This window comes from Conger conger, chromosome 11 (assembly GCF_963514075.1).
Source record: "Conger conger chromosome 11, fConCon1.1, whole genome shotgun sequence".
Classification (NCBI taxonomy): Eukaryota; Metazoa; Chordata; class Actinopteri; order Anguilliformes; family Congridae; genus Conger; species Conger conger.
Genome location: NC_083770.1, coordinates 49,156,538 through 49,169,037, shown reverse-complemented (window position 1 = coordinate 49,169,037; position 12,500 = coordinate 49,156,538). Strand labels below are relative to the sequence as shown.

At 44.0% G+C, this 12,500-nt stretch overlaps 1 protein-coding gene across 1 annotated transcript in view; it reads left to right on the top strand.

The window, feature by feature from the left end:
* The window catches only part of LOC133140879 (astrotactin-2-like), a 408,973-nt gene that overhangs the window by 302,471 nt on the left and 94,002 nt on the right, over positions 1-12,500 (top strand). Inside the window, exons 14-16 of the mRNA XM_061261152.1 lie at positions 7,968-8,092; positions 10,025-10,129; positions 12,116-12,295. Coding sequence (XP_061117136.1) covers positions 7,968-8,092; positions 10,025-10,129; positions 12,116-12,295 — 410 coding nt within the window. The remainder of the gene's footprint in view (positions 1-7,967; positions 8,093-10,024; positions 10,130-12,115; positions 12,296-12,500) is intronic.

Genomic DNA, 12,500 nt, shown 5'->3' with positions numbered 1-12,500 from the left:
CTGTCCCATTTCTTTACGGTAACGAAGCATGTTATGGTGACCATGCGGTTGTCTGAGGTGGGAGGAAAGCGTTGGATGTGTGGTTGCGTAATGCTGCAGATCGTGGCAGTGGTTATGACTGGGAGGGATGGGGAGTGGTTTATGGAGAGGGCTGAGTGCATCTTAAACTTAAAAAAACTAAACATTTTACAGCGAAACCATTTCGTTAAGTAATCTCATCTCAAACAGATGCCGATTAAATGCGTTTAACGTTTCATGCAATGGGGAAATAACTGATATTGCATTAACAATAGTAAGAGTTTCTGTGTGAATTTGCGGACACACTCGCACATACAGTAACTGCAGGATAAGCATGTTTTCAGCTGCACAGCGGTCACACTCCAACATGCGTACTGTGCGTGTGAATGCGCATGCAGGTGAGAGATCGTGATGAATGTCAGCTATTATTCCCAACGGCCAGTTATTATACAAAGGAAGGTTCACTTTAGATTCATATTTCATATTCTTTCTAATCAATGCAAATGTGCACTTTCTTGCTTGGGCTGGTTGTTTTGGGGGTGAAATACCTCTCCGTATGTTTTTTATAACCACATTGCATAGAGACCGGAGACCTTTTTCACATAGCCTATACAGGCCCCTACAGTAATTGTTTTTGATTTGTTAGGCTTTACTGAGCTTGTCTAGTGTAATGGAACCTGTGAAATACTCTCAAAAAGTGGAAAGCCTGCCTTCTGGTCTGCTTGGCTGGCTCAATCGCACCAGGTCAATCGAGCACAGCTGTAGAGATGCATAATATACAAAGCTCAAAATAATTTTATTCCAGAAAATAGTACTTTTAATACATTTAAAATATAGAAAACATATTAATTTGTGATTTGTGACATGATTATGGACCCTTTTATATATAGATAGTGACATATCATAAAGGATTACCCAGTGGTCTGACCATAACGGCCATCGGTCAGGTCTTTACGCCTGCCCATGTCTCCCTCATCCCAACACCATGAATACGAGAGCCCAACTGTGCGTTTACCGTCAAATATATTCCAGAACTTCAAATCCACCATTATTATGCGACAATCAAATTGATTAGCTTCATCTGTGAGTGGTCATAATGCTTTGGCTCACTGCGTAGGTCTTTTATCTTGTCTGTAGTATACTCCATAATGTGTTTCTTGCATGTTTTTTACAAACATTTTGCACATGGCTTTACTTGACCAATTTTATGAGTAGAATAAACAGTTATCTCACCTCATTACATTAATTGGGTCTGAACTGGATGCTGGGCCATTGTTTTTCACCCCTGATCGAGAGAGTGGAAATCAGCATATCGAATCCCACAGTCCCGTAAAAAAATGGTTATCCGGCTCGTCTCTCCAGGAGAAACCCTCTTGTTACGCAGCCGGTGTGAAGTGTGAAAGCTCCCGGACAGCGGACCGTTTTACCTGACGAAGGACCCTTGAGCTGGAATACGGTTCTGATACGGTTCTGGTCTCTGAGAGCGCAGGCGGTGCGGGCTGAAGGAGGCCACACACACGGAGCTGAAGTGACTCCCGGTACCACGGTCATGAGGCCCCGGCCCAGTTCACGCCCAGGCCCCGCGGCTCCACTGCTCATTTTACCTGCTCCCGTTCTCACTCTCCGCACCGCGAGGCCGCGTGTCAGCGCCAGCGGAATGTGTTTTTCTCCTGCCCTCTCTTTCCGCACGCGGGTCTGACATCCGCCGCGCTCGTGCATAGAAGTTAGGAGAGCAGCCCTTTCCGAGACTGCCAGTCCGCTTGACTCCTCTGACGATGTTGATGTAATTGCTAAACGCAGCCTGCCGTGAATAGAAACGGCACCTTTGTGTGAAAACGCTCGACTCGCAGACGACTCCCAAAAACACGGAGAAAAAATGATACCTCAAGGTCAGCCCCGGGACATGCTAAATTCTGTTGAAAGAAATCAAACGCTTTTCTTTGCAGCGCAACGTTTAAATAGACCTACACAGTGTTTAGTGAAGGGGAGAGTGGAGGGAGTGGAGCCACTTTTCTGCAGTATAGTTATGTCTTCAATGCTCAGTAACTGAAACATGCATGTGTATTTCATGTTACACATCCCTGGACATCGTCACAGTTTATTTATTTTTCTAAAAATACGGCGTGTAGTGTCTTCTCCTGTCATCTAAATCAATCCTGAACTACTTTCATACTTTTAAAACGGTCTATTTCAAGGGGTTTGATGTTTAATTGAAAACATAATTTTCACTTATAACATTTTTAATCAAAGAACTCAGAATATACTCTTTTTTTATTCACTGAACAACCTCTTAAAGGTTCATTATTAACCGATGTAGCCGGCATAATGTTTTTAATTGAATAATGCGGCCACTTCTTAATCAATGAACACAGTTCTTGAAGTGAATTTGAAGTAGGCTGGGCCTACAAGCTCATTTCTCCGGTGAAGGCTCAGATGCTCTTATTCTTCCCTGTCTCTACAGCACATGCTCCCCCTGCCTGTTTTCTCCTCTCTCGTCCGATCCTAAAAGGCAGGGACGGCGTTTTCTTTTGTGAACTCAAAGGCCAGTCGGCGACACTGCCCTCTACAAACCGTGAACCTCATCGGCCCATTTCTTTCTTTTCCACGGGATCTGCCGCTTCTGTTTCCATGTCCTCAGTGAAGACTCCTTTTGGCTCTTCAGTGTGTTATTCTGTCTTATTTTCCTCCCCCTTGTCCTGTCTATCCTCCTTTCATTTCCCCCCTGACATACAGACCTCTGTTGGCTGTGCTCTCCTCGTCTGCTGCTCTTTGAAAACCTGTGAGAACTGCTGTTCGTTTTGGCACAATTATACTTTATGCTCTGTACAGAATATTGCAACTCAATGCATAAAAGCATGCGGAAATGATCAAGAGGTTCAGCTATTGTTTAGACCAAACATCAGAATGGGGAAGAAATGTAAGTGACACTCAGATGGGGTGGTCTGGGTATCTTAGAATTGGTTGATCTCCTGCGATTTTCACACACAACAGTCTTTAACTTTAGTTAAAGTTTACAGTTTACTTGGAATGAAAAAACCAAAAACATCCAGTGAGTGGCAGTTCTGTGAGGAGGGGAAGGGCCAGACTGCTCCAATAACCACAATAAATGCCTACTAAAGTGGTAAAATATCAAACTTACTGAATAATGAATAATAACTCACTTAACTTCAAAACAACAGTTGGAACAGCAAAAAAAAAAAAAAAAACCTTTATGTTGAAACTTACAATGACTTGAGCAATGAATGGCATTTATTTACAGGGACATGACAGGATTTCTAGCATCAGACTGCCCAGAAAGGGGGTGGAAATGAATATACTGATGATGGCGGTAGCAGCTTATGCATATGTCTTTCATGAGTTTGCGAAGCTCAAGTGTTATTTATTTGCGAAACTACTCCCCAGAGGGATAAAGAGGGATATAACGTTTGGAACTGAAAGATTTAGGCTTGCATGTCTCAAGCTGGATAAAACAGGTCCTTGGATTTAAACTTGTGCACAGTAAAAGCTTGCCTCTTCCTCGTGACCTGCGGCTCCCTCTGGTGGACACTTACGGCACTGAAAAAAGAGCACTGTTCGTCGGAACGCTGATATTCTTGTGCCTTGCATTTTTTTTAACTGTGGAAAAGTTTTCCAGTATTGGTTTGCAATATTCTCTGTTGAATTTCATTGATGTATGTATTCATGTAATTAACAAATTGAACTTGTAACAGGCAGCCAGACGTACTGGATTCAGACGATGGGGGGACCCTTACTGTTAGTGATTTCGAGACAGGGGGTCTTTAATGATGTTCACATCCCTCTGACTGGTACCAAACCCCTTCTGTAGAGAACCCCCGTCTTTGGACATTGCCCTTCTGCTGGTTTCTATATAACCTGGTCCATAAGAAAGACTGCCCCCTTCTGTCCAACCATAAGCACATCTGGCAGCAAACTGTTAACAGTCTTACAGCCTCCTGTGCAATAACTGTATGGGTGTGAGAACACAGATCTGCCACTAGAATGCTTATAACTGATGTGGTGTAGTGGTTAGCTCTGTTGCCTCCCAAGAAGGAGCTTTTAGGTTCTAATCAAAGTGGTTTTGGAAGATTTTTCAGTGTTGATAATCTCAGGTCATGTTGAGATGTCATGATTGTTTCTTTGTTTATTTCTCACAACAGAGAGGAAGCTGCCCCAAAATCCGTCAGTGGCTTCCACTTTTTAAAACAAATTTTTTTGTTTAAAAATACATTACTCTGGGCAATTTCATTAAACATATCCCATATTTAATAATAAGTATAATATGTCCTTTTTATTTTATACAGTCATTTTTCGTCAATGATGACAATAATGTTGGAGGTAACAGTATATGGGTATAGATAGACATACAGACAGATATATAGATAGGTTGTGTGTGTATACACACACACACACACACTTATATATAACTTGGCTTTGGTGCTGACAGTAATAAGATGCCCCTGTTCATTGATTTAACTTGAGTGCTTGTTTTGCACAGAGATGAGGAAACGCAAACAGGGGCTTTAGTGAGCACAGGAGCTGAGAGAGGAGGGATCAGAAGCAGGGGCTTTAAGATGTCAGATACAGGTCACGGTCTGCATGTGAAAACAAGACGGCCACATGTGACAGTGCAGCCCACACTGCGTGCTGCTTCACTGCACGTTTTCATTTACATTCCCACAAACAGGACACATTTGTTTCCTGTCATGTTCCACCTGACAAGAAACCTTTTTTTTTTTTTTTTTTTTTTTTTACTTCAAAATTTGCTTTTAAATTGGCCTGTCACCAGCTTTGACCCATCTTCAAAGCTCAATTCTTGGGGAAATGAAACGGTATGAAAGGTATTCTGTGTGCAGTCACGCAGCAGTCTCTGTGCCAATGCCAGTTGATCGGGTGTTCACTGTTTTCATCGTGGCTGTGAACAGTAGCCTGGTCACAATCAATAAGGTACACACCCTTTTCCAAGACATTTATAAAATTTTTAAAAAAAGAATAATAATCCCTTAGCAAATGACATTCCTGAAAATGTATTTGCTACATCAGTCACTTTCTGCGATAGGAGATTCTTCAGGTTGAGTTCTGTTAGCAGAACAAGGGCACTGTACGGGATTAGTACGAAAAAAAAAAAAAAAAAAAACCCAAGGGGGCATGAATGGAAATGTGAAAAGGCAGAGACATGAGGAAGTATCCCACGCAGAGAGTGGTGACAGTGTGGAATAGGTTGCCAGGCAGAAACTCTGGGGGGTTTAGACCAGGCCTGGTGTTAGATACGATCAGGTTTTGAAGTAAACTAAGCGTTAGGTTGACTTTAGTAGTAATACTGTAATACTGAAGTAACTGCCGGTATTATCTGTGCTTCTGTGTTGCTTTATTTAATCACTGGCGCTTACTCCAGAGACGAATCTCAGGTTCACTGGCTCAGACATTGCAATAAAATTGCATATTTTATTCCAATACAGCCAGGAACCCACACAACGTTATTGCATTCATATTTGAAGTTTGGAAATTGCATTATTGATATTTGTTATTTTACCTCAGTTGACATCACTAAGAATGCACGTTTGACTTGGCCTTTATTAGCACAATATATTCAGACTATCTTCACAAAAGTTTGTTTGTGTGTGTTTAAATGGTAAATGCTTGACATTTATATAGCGCCTTTTATCCAAAGCGCTGGACAATTCATACCTCTCATTCACCCATTCACACTCACACAGCAACAGCGATTGGCTGCCACTCAAGGCACCAACCAGCTCGTCAGGAGTATTTGGGGGTTAGGTGTCTTGCTCAGGGACACTTCGTCACAGCCAGGGCGGGATCGAACCGGCAACCCTCCGACTGCCAGACGACTGATCTTACCGCCTGAGCCAATTTAGGTGTCTGTGTTTGCCTCTGTTTGAGAGCATACTATGTATGCTCATGTGTATGTGTGTGTGTGAGAGACAGAGGGAGAGAGAGAGTTGGGTTTAACCTGTTTTCGTTTTTTCCCGTAAAGATATTAAGGTGCAAATATCGGCCATCTATGTGGGGCACTAAAAGAGGAAAGAGCCAAAAAAACGGGGTGACTTCAGAATAATTTGCTCAGCAGACATCTTCTTCAAAGATTCATAAAGAATAAGAGTTGTGGGCGCTTAGGACAAGCCCTTATTTGGTGGAAAATCCATAAGTATTTACTGTATATCTAAAGCTGGGACCTTTCTGAGTTGCTTGGCCTGGTCTTCCAATTAGATTTGATTGGGTAATCCGTGTGTTTCCGTGGGTGCGGGGAGTAGTCCTTTTTCTGCCCTCAGCTCTCCACCGTAAAGCAGCAGTGATTGTGTATCTCATGCTCAATAGCCTGCCTGCCCGCAGTCCGTAATTGTGTCTCAACCAATCCATAGTGTATTCAATAGCCTTGATTACCTTTGTCCCATGCACCCTGTAATATGTTCATTAATTGTGATTGTGTCTCACACCCTCCCCATAGCTTGCTCAGTAACAGCTGACACTTATCTTCAGCATGTTTATTAATCATGGTTGTGTCTAAGACTTTATAGTTTATTCATTCACATTGAGTACAGCAAACACGCTCTGTAGTATGCTAGTTAACCATGATTGTGTCTGACACACCATAGTGGCTTTAATTGGCTTTAATTTTTCGCTGTAGGATATGTCTTACACATGCCCTATAATGTTCGGTCGTGGTTTGGTGATTGTTGTGCACTCCAATGACATGATTTTTTCAGTAGCAAGAATTGTATAAAATTTGTTCCATATGTTGCTAGAAATGTGTTGTGTTAACATTAATGGCTTCTTGTTGTTTCCTACATGTTAGAATGCATTATTATTATTATTATTATTATTATTATTATTATTATTGTTATTATAGATAGTATTCAATTGACGTAATTTACATGTCAGCCGCCATTTGTTTTGACATAGAACATTGAAGCAGCAATCTATAACTGTGTAGGCTTGACAAGAATCTCTTGAGCGTAGCATTCACAAAGCGGGGGTGGGATTGCAGAATTAGTTAGATATGCGCTGAACCCCCCCCCCCAAAAAAAAAAAAAAAAAAAAATGAAACTTGGAACTAAAAAGACCTGTTATGGGTCTATTCAGCAGAATAATCCTACCACCAGTTCAGATACTGTAGCTAAAATGGTATGCTGTGCTATACATGTAGGCAAGGAATGGCTCGACCTCAAGGATTTTCAGCTGTCCTCGCACATTAAAGTATGTTCAGACCACTTCAGATCACAGGTAATCTGACCAGAAAAATTGGCAGGACATAACATACAAGCCTACTAACTATAGCTAGCTACATTAACATTACAGCAATCTAGAGAATCCACCACAAGCAACTTCACCGCAAAAAAACAAATCAAGCAAATGGCTGTCGGCCAAAAGCGTCACCGTGCTACGCTCATCACAGTACCTAGCTAGCTGGCTAGTAAACCCGTTTAAAAGGCAATAACTGAATAACAAGGACCACCAGATATTTACGAAATGCGTGACCTTACCTCTTGCTAAAATAATTTCCATAAAATCGTGACCGCTTCCTCCGTCCTTACATTTAACTTATGCATTTTTAAAGGTGGGGTTTGGAGTTTGAGTTATTTTTGTACACTCTATGATCGCTCTCCACACACACACACACACACACACATTAATCTAATGAGTAAGTTTGCTGAAGCCATTCTGATTTTGCAGTGTTTAATGTAAGACTAATCTTGCTAAATATTGATTCATCCACAGCTTAGGGGGTCAACACTGCCAGCAAGATGAATATTTTCTTCACGTCTTCTCTTCGCTGTCCCTGTTTTGTTTTACGCCTATCTATCTCAGGAAAATGGCCGCGGTCGACTACTTCCGGGTTTCGCAGACACTATCTATTATTGTAGATAATCATGATAACAACGGTAATAAGTTGTGATTGACGGTTGTGACGCGGTCCACTCTGTGTGCTACAGGGACAATAACTTCATCAAGGACTTCCCCCAGCTGGCCGATGGGCTGATGGTCATCCCGCTGCCCGTGGAGGAGCAGTGCCGAGGGGTTCTGTCTGAGCCTCAGCCCAACCTGCAGCTCCTCACAGGTGTGTCCCGCTCACCGCACTGATGTGTGTGTTACATTCGCCACGCACAGTCCAGGCTGCTATGTTTAGGTTCAGTTACATTTTCTGACTGCAGAGGGGATGCCTTGATGGCTATAGTTGGATTAGAAGGTAGGAGGTAGAAGAGGTAGAAGAAAGAACATGTTTTTTTTTTTAGGGGGGGGGTTACCTTCCCTGTGGAAGGGTGAGCAGTGTGGTCTTGGAAAAGGGCTGCTCAGCTGTTGCTGGATCCCATCCACACGGCGACCTTCATAACCACACCGCCCCCATGCAGGACTCAAGCAAGGGGCTTCCAGTCTGCATCCAGGACCTGCCCCTACCACTCTGCCCTTTTGCTGGAGGGCTTGCTTTCGGCTTAGATGATTGCCTACGCAAAGTTTGGATTTAATGTGAAGGGAGGGGGGCACAGCCTCTGTATCCACAACTTGATGAGTTTCTGGTGGCGAGAGACGGACTCAAGACAACCAGGGAGCTTCCTGTTTTTGATTGCTGTCGGCGAGGTTGGGGATTACAGGCTAAATTAATTGCGGTCTGGATTTGCGATGTCAAGGATAATCATATAGTATATGTAGATTTTTAGCCTGAATAATGTACTGGTCCCTGTCTAGTTATTCGCCAGGTAGCCCCTGTTTAGTTTGTAGCTGTCCTTCATATCGAATGGATATCTCACAATCGCCCACCTGTGGAAGTGGTTGGCAGCTATTGGCTTAAAGCATTTACTAAAACGTTAATCACCCATGAACACGAGCTTCAGTATGCTGATGACTGTGCCCGTCCAGCTTATATCCTTACTGCAATGCAACATGCACTGGATGTAGTATCTGAGCAATCAGCCTTCGAATAAATACTCAGAAGACAGAAATCATTGCTCAGCCCTCAATTGCCACATGCACTCATCCAGCCTGCAAATAGCAGCTCTAAGTTGTCAGCAAAGGTTGCAGTCTACCAAGCAGTCTGCGCTTCCAGCCTACTATAGGGCACTGAGATATGGATCCCCTACCGACGCCCTATACTTCCACTGGAGGCATTCAACATCAGGTGCCTCCAGTGCGTCCTAGGGGTCACCTGGATGGACTGAATACCACACAGAGTCAACCTCAAATGCACACAGAGAAGCAGAGAGGAAGCAGGCCTGGATGGCGACTCCACTGGGTTGGGTCACACAAACACTGCCTCCTAAGGCATATTCTGTATGGTAGAATTCTGGGCGCTAGCAGGAATCCTGGATGTCAGAAACGGAGGTATAAGGACCATCTAAAGGCAGAATCGAGCCCGGGGACCTTGAAGAAACTGCCATGGTCCATCAAGTACAGAGCTCAACCTTCAACTCTGGACAGCTGCAAGTGTGTGTGTGTGTGTGTGTGTGTGTGTGTGTGTGTGTGCGTGCGTGTACAGTATGTGTATGTTTGTTTGTATTTGTGTCTGTGTGTGCATGTGCATGGATTTGTCTGGGTGTGTCTGTGTGTTTCTCAGAAAGTGAGAGAGATGGAAGAGAGAAAAAGATGAGGGAGAGATAGATTAACTGAGCCAGTATGGTTCCTGTTATACAGTGGGGAAGAGGCATAATTGGCCAGCTCCACAGCGAGAAAGGGGTCTAATGAACCTGCCTGGTTACAGCCCTACAGTGGGAAAGGGCCGTGGCTTTAATTAGCCAGGCCCGGCCCAGCTCCCCATTGAGAATGCTAGCCTAATGAGCAAGCTGGGTTCCTGCTCTACACGGGGAAATGTAGCGTAATGAGCACAACGATGCCCCACAACGGACTCCACCTTCTATAATGGTGGTCGTGAGGCTAGATTTGCACATTATAATATGAAGAGATTTAATCACTTTCACTGCGCACACAAAATTACTAAATTTGCGGTAAGTGAATTGCGGGCGTTTTGTCTCAGTTGTGTTCTCTGTTTCTGTGGCAGGAGATGCTCAGGTCAACGAGGCGATGGGATATCCCATGGTGCAACAGTGGAGAGTCCGCAGTAACCTGTATAAGGTGAAGCTGAGCTCCATCACGCTGTCTGCAGGTATGATATACGTCGGTAGCTCAACACCCCTCACTATTCTTCTACACCTGTCCACTGATGGGGCAGTGGGTAGCACCATCCATGCCTCACAGCAAGGAGGTAGTGGGTTTGAATCCCCGTCGGCCGGGGAGTTTGCATGTTCTCCCTGTGTTTGTGTGGGTTTCCTCCAGGTTTCCTCCCACAGTCCAAAGACATGCAGGTCAGGCTGATTGGAGAGTCTAAATTACCCGTAGGTATGAGTGTGTGAGTAAATGGTGTGTGTGCCCTGCGATGAACTGGCGACCTGTCAAGGGCGTATTCCTGCCTTTCGCCCAATGTATGCTGGGATAGGCTCCAGCCCCCCTGCAACCTTAATAAGATAATGAATGAATGAATGAATGAATGAATGAATGAATGAATGTTCACTGATGCCATTTGGCCAGATTCCCACAATTCAGTCACAAAACTAGGCCCAAAATGTAAACTTAAATATGTGAGGCCAAGTAAGTGAAACACAGCAATAATTTTAGCCGAAACTAGCAAACAAATCAACGAGCAGCAGCACTTGTGAAGAGCATATACAGGAGGTGGAGAACGACACACAAAGTACTTGGAAGCTGGAACAAAATAAAGGCCATTGCAATTGGCCATTGGTGACTCAGAACATGGATGTCAAAGTGACTGAAACATTTTTAAATACCCATAAATTATCACAGATGCATGTGTCCAATACCCATACGCCCAATCTCTATTCAAAGGAATGTCAATGACTGTAATAACATATGGGCATAGTCTGGACTGCCTCACAACCCCACCTCCCTCCTGAACGCCACCAGAAATCATCAGGACCATCTGCAAGTAAACTTTGGCTCAGTCGGCAAGAGCAGTTTTCTGGTAATCTGAGGGTTGCCGGTTCAATCCCCCGTCTGGGCTGTCTGGAAGTGTCCCTGAGCAAGACACCTAACCCCCAAACCCCTTGCATGGCAGCCAATCACCGTTGGTGTGTGTGTGTGTGTGTGTGTGTGTGTGTGTGAATCGGTGAATGAGAAGCATCAATTGTACAGTGCTTTTGGATAAAGGTGCTATATAAATGCCAGCCATTTACCGTTTTATAACTGTATCGGAGAAGGAGGGAGACTGGGACTGGAATACGGTCGAGGGATTAAGAGCTGAAAAATAGCAAGATGCAAGCTCCACACAGAAAGGCCACCCAGTCAGGATTCAAACCCTGGACGAGGCAATAGTGTTACGCATTACATCAACATGCTGTCACACAGTTACAAATCCTTTTAAAGAAAATCTCTACAGTATACACAACTCTAATGAAACTATGAGCCATTAGGTCAGGGAATTATTGATGTCATCATAGCTCAGCGTCTGGTAGTCATTCAATGTAGTTTGAAGCCATTCACAGATTTAGCTTTAGATAGATAGATAATTACATTTATATAGCACTGTTCTAGACACTCAAAGCGCTTACAGTGTTGAGGGGGAAACTCGCCTCAATCACCACCAATGTGTAGCACCCACCTGGGTGATGTAACGGCAGCCATTTTGCTCCAGAACGCTCACCACACACCAGCTGAGGTAGAGGAAGAGAGAATAATGTTTTTGCCAATTGAATCAGGGGATGATTAGGTTGGGAATTTAGCCAGGACCACAGGAAACCCCCTACTCTTTGAGAAGGGTGTCATTGGATCTTTTGGCTGCTGGCTGCCATTACTATGACTAATCTAAGAACAGGAATGTGGTGGCCTCTGCTGGTCTTCAGGTGGAACTGTGACACTTGATTAGAAAAAGAAAAACACTGAACATACTGGTCCTTTCTGCCCGGGAGAAATAATGACTCAGTATATACAAAACTAATTTGTGAAAAGCCAGTACATTTTGGGAATTTAGGGAAATGTGTTCTACAAAAAAATATATATAATCCATGGGCAACGTGCCCGTCTTCACGTGTGTGAAGCACATGTTTTTTTACACGCTGCGGCCGTTTCCTTGTCCCAGGCTTCTCCAAGGTGCTGAAGGTGCTGAACGCGGAGAGCTCGCGTGAGGAGCTGCTGTCCTTCATCCTGCAGTACGGCAGCCATTACGTGTCCGAGGCGCTGTACGGCTCCGAGCTCACCTGCACCATCTACTTCCCCAGCAAGAAGGTCCAGCAGCAGCTCTGGCTCCAGTACCAGAAAGGTAACCCCGCGGTGGGGGTAACAGAACCCAAACCGGCCCTTTCTGGATCAGACCGGACACATCAAATACACTCACCGAGCACTTTATTGGGAACATTTTTACTTTATTACACCTACTTATTCATGCGATCATCTAATCGGCCAATTGTGTGGCGGCATACAATCATGCAGATACGGGTCAGGAACTTCAGTTAATGTTCACATCA